Source organism: Camponotus floridanus, unplaced genomic scaffold (genome assembly GCF_003227725.1).
Source record: "Camponotus floridanus strain SB8 unplaced genomic scaffold, Cflo_v7.5 scaffold47, whole genome shotgun sequence".
In the NCBI taxonomy this organism is placed as follows: Eukaryota; Metazoa; Arthropoda; class Insecta; order Hymenoptera; family Formicidae; genus Camponotus; species Camponotus floridanus.
This window is the reverse complement of record NW_020229625.1, coordinates 1527063-1549489: the sequence shown is the minus strand read 5'-3', so window position 1 is coordinate 1549489 and position 22427 is coordinate 1527063. Positions and strand designations below refer to the sequence as shown.

At 33.8% G+C, this 22427-nt stretch overlaps 2 protein-coding genes across 2 annotated transcripts; one reads left to right on the top strand and one right to left on the bottom strand.

Annotated features, from left to right (window-relative positions):
- Positions 1-12195: 12195 nt before the first annotated feature.
- On the top strand, positions 12196-15872 carry LOC112639121 (the record flags this gene model as incomplete). The annotated part of the gene is made up of 3 exons (XM_025412065.1): positions 12196-12289; positions 12389-13058; positions 15851-15872. Coding segments are annotated over 3 exons (786 nt in total), but the record flags the coding sequence as incomplete, so codon positions are not given.
- Positions 15873-15960: 88 nt separating this feature from the next.
- Positions 15961-16928, bottom strand: LOC112639117 (protein ALP1-like). Its single transcript, XM_025412055.1, has 3 exons — positions 16881-16928; positions 16556-16785; positions 15961-16315 (listed from the first exon to the last, which is right to left on the bottom strand). Exons 1-3 carry the CDS (start codon positions 16926-16928, stop codon positions 15961-15963), a joined length of 633 nt encoding a protein of 210 aa, XP_025267840.1.
- Positions 16929-22427: the final 5499 nt, after the last annotated feature.

The following is a 22427-nucleotide window of genomic DNA, read 5'->3' as shown; positions in this document are numbered from 1 at the left end:
ATCACAACGATATACTTCGCTCCAAGAAGCGATAAATGGCGCGAGCGCGGAGGAGAAGCTTATCGGCTCACGAGCATCCGGCTTCTCTAATAAAAATAAATTCGACGCTAAAACGCAATCAACTCGAAATACCAACATACAATGTTATAAATGCGGAAAATCCGGACACTACGGACGCGATTGCCTTAGCAGTAATAAATATGCATTACCAAAACCGGAAAAATCTACGCGAATAAATACTTTAAATAAATCCTGCAAACATTGTAAAAAGGCCGGACACACCCGTGAGGAATGCTGGAGTTTGAACAGGCATCCTAAAGTAAATAGCACTAACAACCGTAATTCCAAGCCAGTTAATAAAATAAAGCATAAAGAAGGCGTGCGTGAGCAAAAGACTCCGCATAGACAGAGAAAAAAGAGCACTGACTCTTCAAGCAATAGCGAAGAGGAAGAGGGGAAAGCGAGAAAAAAACAACCGCGACCTGCCTCAGAGTATCGCGTAACGCATGTTAAAAACACGCACACAGCCAAAGACGAGCTACTGCAGGTATCACTACCAATTAGCGAAGTAAAAGGCGAGACGATAAATATGCTGTACGATTCCGGATCAACAATTTCTCTAATTAAATTGAAAAATTTAAAAGACGATACACCTGTATACGAAAGGAAAATTGCACTCACAGGAATCAGTGGACATAAATTATACACACTAGAGAAAATGTACGCGACAATTACACTCAACAAACGTGCCATCAAGCATGCATTTTATGTCGTAAAGGATGACATAGCAATAGAGCATGAAGGAATTTTAGGAATAGATTTTCTTAAAAAACAAACAGCAATCTGCGATTACAAACGAAATCAAATAAAAATAAAGGATAGTATATTAAAATTACATCCATGCAGAAAAATAATTCTGAAACCACGCAGCGAGACAATTATTAAAGCAGCTGTAAATCAGAATCACATAGGAATAGTCCGAACAAGCGAAACAGCCCCAGGAGTATATATTGGAAGCTGCCTGGTGGAACCAAACAATTTTGCATGTCCTGTAAATATAATAAACACAACGGACAACACCATTGAAATGGCAACCCCCATAGTCACACTGGAAGATAAGAAGGAAAACATAAAAGAAATAAACAAAATAGAAACAAAGAGGAAGACTAAAAATACTATTTCTCGTAAACAACAAATTTGACAGCTACTGCGAACTCAACACTTAAATAAAGAAGAAGAACGAACACTCTTGGAAATCTGCGAAGAATACAATGATACATTCCAACTGGAAGGAGAACCACTGACATGCACCGCGACGGTCGAGCATGAGATAAGCACGCGTGCCGACACCGCGCCGGTGAATGTGAAACCATACCGATTACCCGAAAAGCATAAGACGGAAGTAAATCGGCAAGTACAAGAAATGCTGCAAGATGAAATTATCAGGACGAGCACGAGTCAGTGGAACGCACTATTATTAGTAGTACCAAAGAAGGCAGATGCATCAGGAAAACCGAAACTCCGAGTAGTCATAGACTTCCGGAAATTAACTATAGGCGACTCATTTCCGTTGCCTAATATTACTGATATTCTAGGCCAACTGGGAAGCCAGATCCCAATGGCTGAAAAGGATAAAAATAAAACCGCTTTCTCAACTCCCTACAGACATTACGAATTTAATCGAATGCCGTTTGGATTAAGGAATGCACCAGCGACTTTTCAAAGGCTGATGAATTCAGTATTGATGGGAATACAAGACTTAGATGCCTGGTCTACCTTGTTGACATCGTCATATACGGATCAAGTTTAGAAGAGCACAATAAGCGATTAAAAGAAGTTATGCAAAGATTGCGAAAAACTCATTTAAAATTACAGCCAGACAAATGCGAATTTTTACGCAAGGAGGTAATATATCTGGGTCATATTATTTCCGAAAATGGAATATCTCCAGATCCATCAAAATTAACGGCAAAGGAATTTCCGGTGCCGAAAAAAGTGAAGGATGTCCAATCCTTTATAGGATTAGCTGAATATTACAGAAAATTCATCGAGAATTTTTCAAAGATCGCAAAACCGCTAACAAAATTAACCAAAAAATCGGAAAAATTTATATGGACAATGGAACAGCAAGCAGCATTCGAAGCATTTAAAGAATAACTAATGACTGCACCAGTGCTGAAATATCCTGATTTTACGGAAGAATTTATTGTGACCACCGATGCCTCCGACTATGCGATCGGAGCGGTGCTATCACAAGGAGAGGTAGGCAACGACCGACCGATTGCTTACGCCAGTAGAATATTGTCAAAGACGGTGCAAAACTATAATACAACAGAAAAAGAGTTACTAGCCATCGTTTGGGCAGTAAAACACTGCAGACCGTATGTCTACGGAACAAAATTCAAAATAATAACGGATCATAAACCACTAATATGGTTATTTAATGTTAACGATCCCGGATCACGATTGATTCGATGGAGGTTAAAATTAGAAGAATATGAATATGAAATAATTCATAAGGCCGGACGAGCAAACGCGAACGCCGACGCATTAAGTCGCAACGCGATACCCGGTGTGCCAATAGAAAAGGACGAAAAAATTCTGAAGATAAAAAAAGAAGAAGAAGAAGAAGCAGACACTGATAACATAAAAACATACACAGAAGAAGAGAAAAAACAAATATTATCAGAATATCATGATGCACCTATAGGAGGACATCAAGGAATTGAACGAACAATTAAAAGAATCCGATTGCAACACAATTGGAGAGGACTAACAAAAGATGTCGAACAATATATTGCAAAGTGCGAATCTTGTCAAAAAAATAAATTATCAAGAAAAAACAAAGTACCGTTAGTAATCACGGACACGCCTAACAAACCGTTCGAAAAATGCGCTTTAGATATAGTCGGACCACCACTAACCATTACCACTAATGGAAATAAATATTTATTAACCTTCCAAGACAATTTAACTAAATTTAGTAAAGCTATTCCAATCCCGAATCAAGAAGCAAATATTATCAGTAAGGAATTCGTTACAAAGATAATACTTGAACACGGAATACCGGAAAAAATCCTGACGGATCAAGGAACGGATTTCATGAGCGAAATCTTTAAAAATACGTACAAACTATTAAAAATAAATAAAATACAAACAACCGCGTATCACCCAGAAAGCAACGGCGCGTTAGAACGATCGTATCGAACATTAGCGGAATATTTAAGACACTAATGAGGACCAAACAGACTGGGACGAATGGATACCGTTCGCGATGTTCACATATAATACGACGCCGCACACCGCTACAGGATATACACCCTTCGAACTGGTGTACGGACATCAAGCCGAAATTCCGACAGCGTTAACAAAACCGCCTAAACCAACGTATAATTATGATGATTACGCGCAAGAACTAAAAGAAAGATTACGAGCAACAAGTCAACTCGCAAAAGAACACCTCAAGAAAGAAAAATTTAAAGCCATGAAACAATACGATAAAAATACAAAAGATACACAATTTAAAGTAGGAGATAAAGTGTTAGTATATGACGAAACACTACGACGTGGAAGATCGAAAAAACTAGAGTCATTATGAACAGGATCATATACGATTTTAGAAAAGAACTCCGACGTAAATTATGCAATAAAAAAGGGGAGGAAAACGCTACGCGTATACACAAACAAATTAAAACCATTTATAGAATACTAAAAATAAATGCACACTAATAATAAAAATTCACTTACCCATGCTGGCGGCCGTGGCCACGACCCATAAGAGGCAGTGGTTCAGAAAATCTGGGCATCAATCCGCGGGCTCTCCCCCTTGGCATCGCACCCTGGCCCAGGCGCAATAGCCGCTCCACGCAGCGATGTGCCCATAGTTCCGAAAATTCTTGGGCTTCCTGTGCCCGCAGAATATCTAAAATATCCCACAGAGAGGGCAAGATGCTCCTAGGGAAGGACACAACCTCGTGCACAACACGCACACCAGTATTCAAATTAACAGTTATACACAATGATAACGGACCGCCTGCATAGACACGCAAACAGGCCCGCTGAAAACGGTCGCGCGGCAAAGGCGGGCCAACGGAAGCATCCCGCACAGGCACAATAGCCTCACAATTGGCATCATCGCCACACACAAACTCCGACGAGGATGGATAACTCCACATAGTTAATGAATCTTTTTTTAATGAACTGTCCAACGACTAGCGAGAGACTGAAGCTCGCGAAAGGACATAATGTAAAGCAAACCAGTCAGGAAAGATCCCACACTGATAAAATTAGCAACGAACGAAAAATATGACACTCGCAGAGTGCATAATATAATACCTAACATATATTCTTACAGAGCACTGATATAGGAAATCAACCCCGTTCTCACTGGGAAAGACGAGAACCGTCTTCCGTTCGAGATCCAAGAATTCAGACACAACCCGGGGATCTACTATGAAAAACTAGGACACTTATATCAATTAAAAAAGACATGGAAATTAATCATAAAACTAGATATAACTGAATTAAACGATAGAACCTGGCTTATAAATAAATACGTTCAACAAACAAACGACATATGTAAAAATATAAAATCGGAAAATAATATCAAACAAACATGCAAAAACCTAAAAAACATTATAAATAATGACTTTAACACACTAGACAAAATAATAAAATTAATAAATAACCTCTATAGAGCACCTTCAAACAAACGCAGAGGTCTGATAGATGGAGTAGGCCTAATAGCAAAAACATTATTCGGAATAATGGACGCAAATGACCGAAAATTAATAAATGAACAATTCCAATTCATACAAAACAATCAACAAACATTAAAACACGTCGCGGAAAACCAAATAAAAATCCTAAATAATACAATAATCCATTTGAATAAATTAGCAAATATACTAGATTACAATGATAAACTACTAAACCATTACATAAGAGAATATACGACGCGCGAAGAAATCGACGAACATTTTACTGTAATTACAGCAATGTTAACAGATCTAATTAGAGATGCGAAAGATATTTTAGAATACCTTACACATATTCGTAAAGGCATAATGCATCCATTATTAACACCAATAAAAGAAATAATTGACAATTTAAAGGAAGCAGCCTTACAGTTACCACGAGGTTCATATTTCTCGTTCGATAAAATACGACGAATGGCTAACTATAGAAAATTATATGGAAGTAAACGCGTATTGCGACAAAACGAATATATATACAATATTAAAATTTCCATTAATTACACAACCAATGTTTGACGTCTTAAATGTAATTCCGTTACCGACACCTAAACTACGAAAATAGTTTTGTATATACAGGAGTAGCTAATAAGTTGATTGCTGTAAATAAAGAAACACGTACCTATTTAATTCTAAGAAAACAAGAATTAGACGAATGTACGAATAATAATTTATACCTATGCGGAAAAAATCAACCAATTTATCATGTTAACGAAAATACACCGTGCGAAGCGAAAATTTATGTACAAGAACAAAACTATCGCAACCAATGTAATATAGACCATAAAAAAGCGACCCGCGCAATGTGGATCACATTACAACAGCCGCACTCTTGGTTATATTCGACATCATTTGAGCAACAGATCACGATAAAATGTAATAATAAGATAAAATGTAAAGATCATCCTGAGTATAAAAGGATAATCAAAAACACAGGTCGGATTATATTACACGATAACTGTAAACTAATAACTACAGACATGACGATACAGACAGAAATAATTACATACAGCGTGTCAAAAGTTCCGGGACGGCTGGATAATTTGAAAAATACGCATCACAGAGGAAAATGACCTAGACAAAAGTTGTAGAATTTTTCCCGGGCAATCCGACGGTGACCTTAGATTTGACTTTGGATAGTCATTTGAAGGTCACATAAAGATTACCTTCAATTTCTTAAATGGAACCCCCTATTTTTCATTGCATATTCTTGTAGCTTATCTCGAGAGCTTTCCAAAACACTATAATTAAGTACCTTTTTATTAAGTACTTTTTGAGTTATAAGGCTTGAAATAATTTTTTAATTTTACATAAACCATAAAATATCTAGTAAACCATTCATTTTTCGATTATCTTACCTTCATACTTTTATGTACAAAATAATGAAAGGAATCAATTGGTGTAAAGAAAACACATAGTTGTTTCTAAGAAAAAATATGTAATTTGCAATTAACAATTCCATATTTTTTCTTAAAAACAACTGTATGTTTTCTTTACACCAATTGATTCCTCTCATTATTTTGTACATAAAAGTATGAAGGTAAGATAATCGAAAAATGAATGGTTTACTAGATATTTTATGGTTTATGTAAAATTAAGAAATTATTTTAAGCCTTATAACTCAAAAAGTACTTAATAAAAAGGTACTTAATTATAGTGTTTTGGAAAGCTCTCGAGATAAGCTACAAGAATATGTAATGAAAAATAGGGGGTTCCATTTAAGAAATTCAAGGTAATCTTTATGTGACCTTCAAATGACTATCCAAGGTCAAATCTAAGGTCACCGTCGGATTGCCCGGGAAAAATCCTACAACTTTTGTCTAGGTCATTTTCCTCTGTGATGCGTATTTTTCAAATTATCCAGCCGTCCCGAAACTTTTGACACACGCTGTATAATACGAGCATAGAAACATTTCTACCAGAGTTCAATATAACAATTACAGAAATCAATGACGAACAAAATCACGAATACGAATTTAAAGAAATAATAAATAATCCATTAGAATTAAAAGGATTAAGTAATAAATTAGAAGAAATTAATAATAACTTGAACAATAATAACAATAACTTTTTTAAACAAAAGCAATTCATTTATACAACAGCTTCTAGCGGAATAACTATTTTAATCATTATAGCATTAATAACCTGGATAATAATCCAACATAGAAAAAGAAAAACTAAACGACCAGCTGTTGTTACATTAGTAGATGAAATTGACAAATCGTATGGAATGCCTAAATCAATATTAAAAAGGACTAAGAGCACACGGTTTTAGAATAAATAAATTTTAATCTAGAAATAAGAAACGATTATAATGAATATTGTACACGGGAAATATATTGTATTTAAAATAAGGATAGGTATATGCACATTTAAAAGATAGAAAAACTTCGTTTACAACCTCCGTTTTTCTTTTCCAACGGGGGAGAGATGTTATAGTCCGAAAGACTATAACTTATTATTTCATAGAATATTCGCGAACCACGCAAAACCGCTAACTCAGCGAACCACGCGTAAGGACGTCCACCGAAAACGCGAAAAACGCTAAAGAAGGGGTTCAACTTTGAACCTCCTTCGCTTGCACTTGGACTTTGCACACCACGAAATAACCTCCGTGACCATACATGGTCATGTCGCTAGGCGATCCCCTCCAAAACACCCCCAAAAAGGGATAAAAGCCGAGGGAATAAAAGCCGTCCACCGCGAGTCCGCAGTGGACAGTCGTTAATCACAAAACAATCGTTAATAGTGCGAAACCGAAGGCTAACCGCTATACTGCGCGACGAATCACCCGACGAAATTGCTAAACACTCTAAATCTGAGAACGAAGCGATTCAGGAAAGGACGACGAAGGGAAGGCTCGAAAGAAACTGATTAATATCAAAGCGAATATATTTGTAGCGAAGAGTTATATAATAAATCTGTTGCAAAACGACATTTTGGAAGAATTGGTTGAAGATCCCCGGCTACCCCACATCCCGTGCCGCGCCGGGCACAACATCGTACACCAATTCGAAAGGTGTATCCTGTAGCGGTGTGCGGCGTTGTGTTATAAGTGAACATCACGAACGGTATCCATTCGTCCCAGTCTGTTTGGTCCTTTTTTATATAATGTCTTAAATATTCTGCTAACGTTCGACGCGATCGTTCTAACGCGCCGTTACTTTCTGGATACGCGGTTATTTGTATTTTATTTATTTTTAATAGTTTGCACGTATTTTTAAAGATTTCGCTCATGAAATCCGTTCCTTGATCCGTCAGGATTTTTTCCGGTATTCCGTGTTTGAGTATTATTTTTGTAACCAATTCCTTACTGATAGTGTTCGCTTCTTGATTCGGGATCAGTATAGCTTTACTAAATTTAGTTAAATTGTCCTGGAAAGATAATAAATATTTATTTCCGTTATTAGTAATAGTTAGCGGTCCGACTATATCTAACGCGCATTTTTCAAATGGTTTATTAGACGTGTCGGTAATTATTAAAGGGACTTTGTTTTTTCTTGATAATTTATTTTTTTGACACGATTCACATTTCGCGATGTATTGTTCTATGTCTTTAGTTAGTCCTCTCCAATTGTGTTGTAATCGAATTCTTTTAATTGTTTGTTCAATTCCCTGATGCCCTCCTATAGGTGCATCATGATATTCTGATAATATTTGTTTTTTCTCTTCTTCTGTATATGTTTTTATATTATCAGTGTCTGCTTCTTCTTCTTCTTCTTCTATCTTCAGAATTTCTTCATCCTTTTTTATTGACGTTCCGGTTATTGCGTTGCGACTTAGCGCATCGGCGTTCGCGTTCGCTCGTCCGGCCTTATAAATTATTTTATATTCGTATTCTTTCAATTTTAATCTCCATCGAATCAATCTCGATCCGGGATCATTAACATTAAATAACCATATTAGCGGTTTGTGGTCCGTTATTATTTTGAATTTTGTTCCGTAGACATACGGTCTGAAATGTTTTACTGCCCAAACGATGGCTAATAATTCTTTTTCTGTGGTATTGTAATTTTGCTCCGCCTTTGTCAGTATTCTGCTGGCGTAAGCAATCGGTCGGTCGTTGCCTACCTCTCCTTGTGATAGCACTGCTCCGATCGCATAATCGGATGCATCGGTGGTCACTATAAATTCTTGTGTGAAGTCGGTACTTCAACACTGGTGCAGTCATTAATTTTTCTTTTAATAATTCAAATGCTGCTTGCTGCTCTGTTGTCCATATAAATTTTTCCGATTTTTTGGTTAATTTTGGGTAATTTTGTTAGCGGTTTAGCGATCTTTGAAAAATTCTCGATGAATTTTCTGCAATATCCGGCTAATCCTATGAAGGATTGGATATCCTTCACTTTTTTCGGCGTCGGAAATTCCTTTATTTCCGTTAACTTCGACGGGTCTGGAGATATTCCGTTTTTCGCGTTTCCGGTGGACGTCCTTACGCGTGGTTCGCTGGGTTAGCGGTTTTGCGTGGTTCGCGAATATTCTATTAATATTATCAATGAAATAAAAAGTTATAGTCTTTCGGACTATAACATCTCTCCCCCGTTGGAAAAGAAAAACGGAGGTTGTAAACGAAGTTTTTCTATCTTTTAAATGTGCATATACCTGTCCTTATTTTAAATATAATATATTTCCCGTGTACAATATTCATTATAATCGTTTCGTATTTCTAGATTAAAATTTATTTATTCTAAAACCGTGTGCTCTTAGTCCTTTTTAATATTGGTCTAGGCATTCCATACGATTTGTCAATTTCATCTACTAATGTAACAACAGCTGATCGTTTAGTTTTTCTTTTTCTATGTTGGATTATTATCCAGGCTATTAATGCTATAATGATTAAAATAGTTATTCCGCTAGAAGCTGTTGTATAAATGAATTGCTTTTGTTTAAAAAAGTTATTGTTATTATTGTTCAAGTTATTATTAATTTCTTCTAATTTATTACTTAATCCTTTTAATTCTAATGGATTATTTATTATTTCTTTAAATTCGTATTCGTGATTTTGTTCGTCATTGATTTCTGTAATTGTTATATTGAACTCTGGTAGAAATGTTTCTATGCTCGTATTATACAGCGTGTGTCAAAAGTTTCGGGACGGCTGGATAATTTGAAAAATACGCATCACAGAGGAAAATGACCTAGACAAAAGTTGTAGGATTTTTCCCGGGCAATCCGACGGTGACCTTAGATTTGACCTTGGATAGTCATTTGAAGGTCACATAAAGATTACCTTGAATTTCTTAAATGGAACCCCCTATTTTTCATTACATATTCTTGTAGCTTATCTCGAGAGCTTTCCAAAACACTATAATTAAGTACCTTTTTATTAAGTACTTTTTGAGTTATAAGGCTTAAAATAATTTCTTAATTTTACATAAACCATAAAATATCTAGTAAACCATTCATTTTTCGATTATCTTACCTTCATACTTTTATGTACAAAATAATGAGAGGAATCAATTGGTGTAAAGAAAACATACAGTTGTTTTTAAGAAAAAATATGGAATTGTTAATTGCAAATTACATATTTTTTCTTAGAAACAACTATGTGTTTTCTTTACACCAATTGATTCCTTTCATTATTTTGTACATAAAAGTATGAAGGTAAGATAATCGAAAAATGAATGGTTTACTAGATATTTTATGGTTTATGTAAAATTAAAAAATTATTTCAAGCCTTATAACTCAAAAAGTACTTAATAAAAAGGTACTTAATTATAGTGTTTTGGAAAGCTCTCGAGATAAGCTACAAGAATATGCAATGAAAAATAGGGGGTTCCATTTAAGAAATTGAAGGTAATCTTTATGTGACCTTCAAATAACTATCCAAAGTCAAATCTAAGGTCACCGTCGGATTGCCCGGGAAAAATTCTACAACTTTTGTCTAGGTCATTTTCCTCTGTGATGCGTATTTTTCAAATTATCCAGCCGTCCCGGAACTTTTGACACGCTGTATGTAATTATTTCTGTCTGTATCGTCATGTCTGTAGTTATTAGTTTACAGTTATCGTGTAATATAATCCGACCTGTGTTTTTGATTATCCTTTTATACTCAGGATGATCTTTACATTTTATCTTATTATTACATTTTATCGTGATCTGTTGCTCAAATGATGTCGAATATAACCAAGAGTGCGGCTGTTGTAATGTGATCCACATTGCGCGGGTCGCTTTTTTATGGTCTATATTACATTGGTTGCGATAGTTTTGTTCTTGTACATAAATTTTCGCTTCGCACGGTGTATTTTCGTTAACATGATAAATTGGTTGATTTTTTCCGCATAGGTATAAATTATTATTCGTACATTCGTCTAATTCTTGTTTTCTTAGAATTAAATAGGTACGTGTTTCTTTATTTACAGCAATCAACTTATTAGCTACTCCTGTATATACAAAACTATTTTCGTAGTTTAGGTGTCGGTAACGGAATTACATTTAAGACGTCAAACATTGGTTGTGTAATTAATGGAAATTTTAATATTGTATATATATTCGTTTTGTCGCAATACGCGTTTACTTCCATATAATTTTCTATAGTTAGCCATTCGTCGTATTTTATCGAACGAGAAATATGAACCTCGTGGTAACTGTAAGGCTGCTTCCTTTAAATTGTCAATTATTTCTTTTATTGGTGTTAATAATGGATGCATTATGCCTTTACGAATATGTGTAAGGTATTCTAAAATATCTTTCGCATCTCTAATTAGATCTGTTAACATTGCTGTAATTACAGTAAAATGTTCGTCGATTTCTTCGCGCGTCGTATATTCTCTTATGTAATGGTTTAGTAGTTTATCATTGTAATCTAGTATATTTGCTAATTTATTCAAATGGATTATTGTATTATTTAGGATTTTTATTTGGTTTTCCGCGACGTGTTTTAATGTTTGTTGATTGTTTTGTATGAATTGGAATTGTTCATTTATTAATTTTCGGTCATTTGCGTCCATTACTCCGAATAATGTTTTTGTTATTAGGCCTACTCCATCTATCAGACCTCTGCGTTTGTCTGAAAGTGCTCTATAGAGGCTATTTATTAATTTTATTATTTTGTCTAGTGTATTAAAGTCATTGGGCGCGTTCAAGACGGCGAAGCGGCTAACTTGCTCGCTGAGCAAATGCATTGAACAGTACAAATTGCTAGCTGCTTCGTCGCAGCGGCTAGCCTAGCTGCGTAGCATAATTTACCTTTGCTTTCTTAGCTAGCGATTTAGCATTGTAGGTTATGTGTATTTGTTTGTAAATAAGTATGTACAGTTTTTCTTAACTTCTGTTGTAAATTTAATATTATTGTTAACATTTTATTAGATTTTATTAACATGTCGAAGATTCCAAATGCACAAACTATCATTTTAGAAGATGAAAGTCAATACATTATTGATAATAATGTATTATTACTTTCTAATAATGACGGTATGTACATAATGTAAAAATTATATCAATTGAAAATCAGAGAATAGTGCAACATGTATTAAGAGAAACACAAGACACTATGAATAGACATTGTGCTTCCGCTACTGAAATTAATGATGAAAGTAATAATATACATATTTTTATTTATTACCTAAAACTTCTATTATTCTATTTATTACTATTTTTTATAATCTAAAAAATAATTGCAAACGATTTTTTAGATAACTTTTCCTGGAATGAAAAAGCTATCCTTTTAATGCTGGAAGAGTACAAAAAAAGGGCTGAACGCTTTAGAAATCCTAAAAGCAAGAAAAAGCAACTTTGGCAAGAAATATCTGACGAGATGACAAAATATGGATATAAAGTTGATGCAGATGTAATAGATAAAAAATTTAGGAATATGAAGACAAGATATTTAATTATAAAAGATAATAATGATAAGAAGAAAACAACAGGAACTGGTAGAATTTCCTGGGCTTATTTTGATATTATGTCTGAAATTTTTTTCGACGATAGGACAGTAAACCCAAATTTCGTAATAGCATCAACTGTACTTTCGAATAATAATAACAATAATAAGAACGAAACTGAAGAAATTACTACATCTGGAAACATTCCCGAGAATGAAAGTATTGAAGAAAACGACAATATGTCATCTACTTCTACTAGTTCAAGTGTTAGGTCAAATATTTTTAAAAAGAGTATACAAAATAAAAAGATATATGGAAAAAGAAATAAACCTATAGATAATTACAGAAAAAAATGTATAGACATCGAAGAAGATCGAATTAAAGAATTAAGAAAGTTAAGAGAAGCTGTAGAAAATAATAATACAATACAAAGAGAAAAACTGGAGATGTTAAAGCAGTACTTATTAATTCAACAAGGAAAATCATAATATTTTTTACTTAATAATAATTTGTGATAAAAGTTCTAGTTCTTTATATTTAGTCCTTTTAGTTTTAGTTTCAAATATATATCTAATCAAATATAAATATTAATTTAAAAAGTTTTCATATTTTGTTGAAAAAACATTATAAGTATCTGAAAGTATTATATAAGTAATGTAAATGTGCAACAGAGTTTCTTCTTACAATGGTTTTTATGATCAGTTTTGAAGGAATTTGTTTTTTAGAAAAATTTACATTATCTTTTGTTTTTAATTTCTTTTATTTCTTATAAATCTTAATAATTCGTTTTTTAGTACAGATATATTATTAAAAACTTAAAAAATGTACATTGACATATGACTGTTGTAGAAGCCAAAAATATTAATATTAGATCTTAAGAATTTTAAAGATTGTTACATTGTACTTATTTTTTTATTTTACAATGTCTGTGATTTTTAGTTTATTTTCTAATTACTATTGCATTTATATTTTAGAAAATGTCTTTTATTTCATTTTTATTTTGCGTTATTTTATTTAAAGAAATAAAACAGAATTCAAAATATTGCATTTTATTTATTTAAAAATTATTCGCACTTGTAATTAATTTTAACGTAATATTGAAGTTATATAATATCTTTTTCTATCTCCTATTGCAACCCTATGTTCATCGAAAATGCGCAAATTAATTTCATTATTATCATCTTCATTTTGTTGTTCATAATCTTCGTCTAATTCTAGGCCTTCGTTTTTTATAATGAAATTGTGCAGTACACAAGCTGCTACAATTACTGTAGGTATCAAATCGATTCTAGACATATCTAAAAATTTTAAACGCCTCCATTTTCCTTTTAGCAGTCCAAAAGATTGTTCAATAATACATCTGACTGAGCTTAGTATTGTATTAAATCTCGTAGTTTGTCAAATTTGGTGGTTGTGAGAAAAAATTCCAATGATTGAGAGTACAAATTAGGCAAAAAGAAACCACACAGTATAGATGTCAGAATCAGAAAATATTTAAAAATGATTTAAAAATAATAATAGTACAAAAATAAATCAAATTAATCAAACTACATTAATGCGTCCAAATTCAGATGGTAGAAACAGTAGTGTAATGGAGACACATCAAAGAGTAAAAATCAATAAGACAAATAATTATCATAAACAAGTGAAGTCCAAAAAGTTAAATTCGCAAACGTTTCGATCAGATCCAAATCATTTTCAATGCGGAAATAATATTCATATTACAAGTACAATTAAATTAAAATAATAATACAAGAAAAGATGACAAAGAATAATAGTCGCTCGCAACGGATAACGTACGGATTCAAACCGTGATCCAAGGTGAAACGCAAAAATAAATGCTCGTGGTCGATATCAATACTACATAAATATGACATGAATATACACATATTGGTTCTCGAAATTTATAATTAAGGTAAAAGGTAAAAGAATAACGCTGACGAATAGTAATAAATGGTTGTGTAAATGTCCGCAATCCTGCATGTTACTCACCAATGCGAAGCACATAGATCGTGGCTGTGTAGAAAAAGCGTGGAAAGAAAAAAGTTGGTATGCGCGTATCGATCGAATATTGATCGGCCTTCCGAAAGTCTATCTGTCTTATCTCAACATAGACTTATGGGGCATGATTTTGCTTGGAATGATGTGAAAATTTTGGATCAGGATATTTCATTTGTTAGAAGAACTATCTCTGAAATGATCCATATTATACGACAGAACAACGGTCTTAACGTTCAGAGTGATACGGAAAAATTTGATAATGTTTATCTACCTATCATAAAATCCTTGCATTTTTAATATAATTTATTTCCAATTTATTTTTCTCCATCATCCGTTCTTGAAATTCCCTCTTCCCCCCCCTCCTCTTCCCTTTCCCTTTCCATCGAATCGGCATGCCTGGCTCTCCATTATCACGCGTCTCAGTATTTATCGTCACCTCGTTTAGTATACACGACGCTGCATCTTTTCAATAATTCTATCTGCTCTTCGATCATTGCGATTATTCCGTTATTTCATAGTTGCTTGTACGTAATTTACTCAAATTTTATTTGTCACATTAATTTATTCTCTAACAATTTTTCTGGCTATCTTTGCATTTATTCTGCACTGCTTGTGTATGTGTTTGCGAGAATGCGTGTTGCTCTGCTTGCTTTATTTTTCAGATTGCAATTAATTTGGATTTGGAACAAAAAATATTTTATTGCATTATAAGGAACTTTGCAACAATATAGGAATTGTGGAACGTATGCGGTATCTCTGTCCTCTACGCGCATACCAACTTTTTTCTTTCCACGCTTTTTCTACACAGCCACGATCTATGTGCTTCGCATTGGTGAGTAACATGCAGGATTGCGGACATTTACACAACCATTTATTACTATTCGTCAGCGTTATTCTTTTACCTTTTAATTATAAATTTCGAGAACCAATATGTGTATATTCATGTCATATTTATGTAGTATTGATATCGACCACGAGCATTTATTTTTGCGTTTCACCTTGGATCACGGTTTGAATCCGTACGTTATCCGTTGCGAGCGACTATTATTCTTTGTCATCTTTTCTTGTATTATTATTTTAATTTAATTGTACTTGTAATATGAATATTATTTCCGCATTGAAAATGATCTGGATCTGATCGAAACGTTTGCGAATTTAACTTTTTGGACTTCACTTGTTTATGATAATTATTTGTCTTATTGATTTTTACTCTTTGATGTGTCTCCATTACACTACTGTTTCTACCATCTGAATTTGGACGCATTAATGTAGTTTGATTAATTTGATTTATTTTTGTACTATTATTATTTTTAAATCATTTTTAAATATTTTCTGATTCTGACATCTATACTATGTGGTTTCTTTTTGCCTAATTTGTACTCTCAATCATTAAATCTCGTTTTTTCTGATGTGAGATGACCATTATCTCTGTATGGCTTCATAAGAAATGGAAGCAATGGATAAGCGTTATCTCCTAATAAATGTTGATTCTCATGTATTGGAGGATCATTTCCAGTTAGCAAAGCAAATAAAGGACTTTGTCTAAACACTCTAGCATCATGAACTCTTCCTGCTATACCAGCAAAAACATCTATAAATTCTTTTCTGTCATTACAAACAGCCTGCAAAATCACTGAATGGTAATTGTTTCTGTTATAATAATCAACAAAATTATGTTGTGGTGCTTTTATGGCTATATGTGGGTTCCGTCGATAGCTCCTATAATGCCAGGTATACCTATAGTAAGAAAAATTATGTATTTAAAAGCAATATAAATGTATTTAGTAAAATTGTTTAAATATTAATAAAAAATTTAAAAATAAAGTTTTTTTAAGCAAATTTGTATATTATTTTGTATTATTATTTTACATTTTTTATAATATATTATTAATATTATTAGAAGTATAGATAATTTTTAATCTTATAAAAAATAAAGCATTTTTACTCGATTTTTCTTTCAATACATGACATGTTCGCTGTCTTTCTATATCATTTGGCCATATAATAAATTCACGTCGTAATTCTGCAATTTGTGAGATTGTTTCCAAAAAAATATGATGGCCAGTGCTTTTAGCTAAATTAAACCGATCTCCAGCGGCTAAAAAAGATTCTTGTTTCGCCAAGATCCAAATTGAAAAAAGAAGCTTTTTTTGAAATGGAACTTTATCTTCGACATTTCTCAAGTGTTGTAAATAAATCAATAGTGTCTACAAAAATTTTTTATTAAATCATGTGGCTATAAAATAAATAAAATAAACTAAATAAATAAAATAAAATATAAAATAAAATAAAACTTTTTTACCTGAAAAGTTTCTCTTGACATTCTAAAGTGTGCTTTGAAATCATCCATAGTGTAATTAAATATTATATTTTCATAATAATTTTGATTTCTTAATGGTATTTCATTTCGTGGTTGAACGTTAATAAATTCATTTAAAGGTTGGCCTATACAGGGTCTACCAAAAGTGTGGAAACCCCTAAATATCTCGGAAAATATACGTTTTACAGAAAAGTGTTTCCAACAAAAGTTGTAGGGTTTAAGAAGATCTATATACTGATTCTATCAGTTTGACCTTGGATGGCGTCGTCAAGGTCAGGTCAAGGTCACATTGACTTTTTTAAATGACACCCCCTACATTTGATTGCATATTCTTATAGCTTAATTCAAGAGCTTTCCAAAACACTATAATAATGTTCATTTTTATTAAGTACTTTGCGAGTTATGAGGGTTGAAATAATTTCTTAATTTTACATAAACCATAAAATATCTAGTAAACCATTCATTTTTCGATTATCTTACCTTCATACTTTTATGTACAAAATAATGAAAGGAATCAATTGGTGTAAAGAAAACATACAGTTGTTTTTAAGAAAAAATATGGAATTGTTAATTGCAAATTACATATTTTTTCTTAGAAACAACTATGTGTTTTCTTTACACCAATTGATTCCTCTCATTAATTTGTACATAAAAGTATGAAGGTAAGATAATCGAAAAATGAATGGTTTACTAGATATTTTATGGTTTATGTAAAATTAAGAAATTATTTCAACCCTCATAACTCGCAAAGTACTTAATAAAAATGAACATTATTATAGTGTTTTGGAAAGCTCTTGAATTAAGCTATAAGAATATGCAATCAAATGTAGGGGGTGTCATTTAAAAAAGTCAATGTGACCTTGACCTGACCTTGACGACGCCATCCAAGGTCAAACTGATAGAATCAGTATATAGATCTTCTTAAACCCTACAACTTTTGTTGGAAACACTTTTCTGTAAAACGTATATTTTCCGAGATATTTAGGGGTTTCCACACTTTTGGTAGACCCTGTATAGTTAGCCGCAACACCCACTGCGTTAAAATCTATATCGTCTTCAAACAATTCTTCTAAAATAACATTAGCCAACATTTTTCTTTCGCAAGATTTATAAGACTTTAACAAAAGTTCTCTAACAAAAATTATAAGATATCAAGGTTATACCAAAGCATAGCGTTTAACGACGTCCGAGCTGCTATTTGTTAGCAGCATAGCATTCGCTCGGCGAGCAAGTTAGCCGCTTTGCCGTCTTGAACGCGCCCATTGTTTATAATATTTTTTAGGTTTTCGCATGTTTGTTTGATATTATTTTCCCATTTTACATTTTTACATATATCGTTTGTTTGTTGAACGTATTTATTTATAAGCCAGGTTCTATCGTTTAATTCAGTTATATCTAGTTTTATGACTAATTTCCATGTCTTTTTTAATTGATATAAGTGTCCTAGTTTTTCATAATAGATCCCCGGGTTGTGTCTGAATTCTAGGATCTCGAACGGAAGACGGTTCTCGTCTTTCCTAGTGAGAACGGGGTTGATTTCCCATATCAGTGCTCTGTAAGAATATATGTTAGGTATTATATTATGCACTCTGCGAGTATCATATTTTTTCGTTTCTTGTTAATTTTATCAGTGTGGGGTCTTTCCTGACTGGTTTGCTTTACATAATGTTCCTTTGCGAGCTTCAGTCCCTCGCTAGTCGTTGGACAGTTTATTAGAGAAAAAAAAAATCATTAACTACGTCGAGTTATCCGTCCTCGTCGGAGGAAGTTCCGTGCAATGTTTATGCTTGCGAGGCTGATTTGCCTCGAGTGCGGGACTTATCTGGTGGACCGCCTTTACCGCGCGACCGGTTTGAGCAGGCCTGTGCGGGGGTGTATTTGCGTGGCCCGTTGTCTTTACGGGTCACCGTAAATTTCAACTCCGGTATGCGTGTGGTTGAGGAGATGGTCCCTCTCTCCCGGGAATTCCTTGAGTAGGAATGGGATTTTTTGGAAATTTTTCGAGAGGAGGAGGCCCGGAATTTTGAAGACTTGGGCGCTATGCGGGCGCATCGCCGCGTAGAGCGCCTCCTGCGCTTGGGCCGGGGTAGCCAAAACGTGGTGCCCAGGGGGAGGGCCCTCGCCGTCTTACGATTACCAAAGCGATTGCCCCCCACAGGCCGTGGACATGGTCGCCCATGTGGGTAAGTGAATTTATTTATTATTATTGTGTATTTATTCTTGTGTTTATTAGTGTTCTATAAATAGTTTTAATTTGTTGGTGTGCATGCGTATCGTTTTCCTTCCTTTTTTTATTGTATAATTTATGTCGGAATTCTTTTCTAAAATCGTATATGGTCCTGTCCATAACGATTCTAGCTTTTTTGATCTTCCGCGTCGTAGTGTCTCGTCGTATACTAACACTTTATCCCCTATTTTAAATTGTGCTTCTTTTGTGTTTTTATCATATTGTTTCTTGGCTTTACATTTTTCTTCTTTTATATGTTCTTTTGCGAGTTGGTTTGTTGCGCGTAGTCTTTCTTTTAGTTTTTGCGCATAGTCATCATAATTATACGTCGGTTTAGGCGGTTTTGTTAACGCTGTCGGAATTTCGGCTTGATGTCCGTACATCAATTCGAAGGGTGTATATCCTGTAGCGGTGTGCGGCGTCATATTATACGTGAACATCGCGAACGGTATCCATTCGTCCCAGTCTGTTTGGTCCTCATTTATATAGTGTCTTAAGTATTCTGCTAGCGATCGATGCGATCGTTCTAACGTGCCGTTACTCTCTGGGTGATACGCGGTTGTTTGTATTTTATTTATTTTTAATAGTTTGCACGTATTTTTAAAGATCTCGCTCATAAAATTAGTTTCTTGGTCTGTCAAAATTTTTTCCGGTATTCCGTGTTCAAGAATTATCTTTGTAACAAATTCCTTATTGATAGTATTCGCTTCTTGATTTGGGATCGGAATAGCTTTACTAAATTTAGTTAAATTGTCTTGGAAGGTTAATAAATATTTATTTCCATTATTAGTAATAGTTAGCGGTCCTACTATATCTAGCGCGCATTTTTCAAATGGTTTATTAGGCGTGTCGGTGATTATTAAGGGAACTTTATTTTTTCTTGATAATTTATTTTTTTGACACGATTCACATTTCGCGATATATTGTTCTACGTCTTTAGTTAATCCTCTCCAATTATGTTGTAAGCGGATTCTTTTAATCGTTCGTTCAATTCCTTGATGCCCTCCTATAGGTGCATCATGATACTCTGATAATATCTGTTTTTTCTCTTCTTCTGTGTATGTTGTTATATTATCAATATCTGTTTCTTCTTCTTCTATCTTTAGTATTTCTTTATCCTTTTCCAGCGATGGTTCCGGTATCGCGTTGCGACTTAAGGCGTCGGCATTTGCGTTTGCTCTTCCAGCCTTGTATATGATTTCGTAATCATATTCTTCGATAATTGAGTATATGAATTAGGCAGAAAAAAACCACACAGTATAAATGTCAAAAATTATAACAATGCTTAAATGATACAATATTGAATAAAAATTCCCAAAAAACATAAATGAGTCAGAAATTGCATGGTAGAGACGGTAACATAAGAGAGATTCAAGTTAGAAAAAATTAAGTTACAAATAAATATCATAGAAAGAGTTTAAATACAATAGATTAGTTACGCAAGATTAAATTCGCAAACGTTTCGATCTACTCCAGATCATTTTCAATGCAATGACAATAATAATAATATCGAAAGTGCAAATAAATTAAAATGATGATATAGAAAAAATAATTATAAATAATACTGGTCGCTCGTAACGGATAGCAAAAAGATTCAAACTGTAATACAAGGTGAAACGCTCAAGTAAACAATCATGGTCAATATCAATAATACATACATATGAGATAAATACACGCATATTAGCTTTCGAAATTTATAATTAAGAAATAAAAGAATTAAGTTCTTAGATAGCGAGAAATAGCCGTATGAATGTCCGCAAGCCTGCATGCTACTCACCAATGCGCAACACAAGATCGTGGCTGTGTAGAAAAAAGAGTGATGAGGAAAAAGATCGTATGCGCGTAGAGGACAGACATACCGCATACGTTCCACACTCTGTATATCGTTGAAAAGATTCCTTATTATGCATTAACAATTCATGCCAAAGCCAGAATAATTATAATCTGAAAAATAAAGCAAGCAGAGCAACACGTATTCTCGCAAAACACCGCAACAGCAATAAAAAATTAGAAGTAAAGAAAAGATAGAAAAATTTTTTTGAGAGAATAATTAATACAAAAAAAATGAAATTTTTAAAGAAAAGTTACATACAAGCAATTATGAAATATTGAAAGGATCGCAGTGAGAAAAAGCAGAGCAAAATTATCGCAAGACACAGGAGACGTGTACACCAAACGAGACGACGAAATGTACTGAGACGCGTGATAATGGAGAGCCAGGCATGCTAATCCGATGGAGAGAGAAAGGGAGGGGGAAAAGGGGAATTCAGGAACGGATGATGAAGATAAAAATGGAAATTGATATGGGAATTAAAAATGTGAAGATTTTATAATAGGAAGATAAACTTTGTCAAATTTCTCCGTATCTTTCTGAACGTTGAGACCATTACTCTGTCGTATAATATGGATCATTTCAGAGGTGGTTCTTCTGAGAAAAGAAGCATCTTGATCTAAAACCTCGACATTATCCCATGCAAAATCATGTCCTGTAAGTCTATGTTGAGATAAGACAGATAGATGTTCGGAGGGTCAATCAATGTTGGATCGATGCTCATAGATACGAGTCGAGATCATTCTACTCGTCTGTCCTACATATGATGTTGAGCAATCAGAACAAGAGATTTTATATACTACATTTGAGTGACAATCCCTTGGGAGAGGATCTTTATGCGTTTTAATAAAACAGTTCAATTTATTCAAGACCACATGGGCCAAAGATTTGTTAAGTTTGCAGGCAATGTCTCTAAAATGTTCTGAAACACCCTTGATGTACGGAATAACAAAAAATGATTGAGTGGAAGAGGGAGAAGGAAGGAGGGAAGATGCGGGGGGGAGGAACAGACTGAATCAGGAGTTTAACTCTGCTTGTGATGGTATTAAAAATGAAATTCTCCGGATAACCATTGCTGGAAAGGATCTCAGAGATGATACCGAAATTCTTCTCATGATATCTCGGATGTGACAATTTGAAAATTTTGTCTGTGAGTCCAATAATTACTCCCTTTTTATGAGCCAACGGATGTTGAGAGAAGAAATTGAGGAACTTTCCAGAAAAAGTAGGTTTCCTATACCAGTCGAACTCAATATGATTATTATTAATAATGATAGTCACATCTAAAAAATTGAGACGACTATCCTTGGCAATCTCCATAGTGAATTTCAGCCTATCATGAAAGGAATTAAAAACAGAATTAATGAGATCCAAAAAGGAAGAGGGAGCAATTAAGGCAATGTCATCAACATATCTGAAATAAAATGGAAGGTGAAAAGGAAGCTGTGAAATGGCTTTTTCTTCAAGGTCT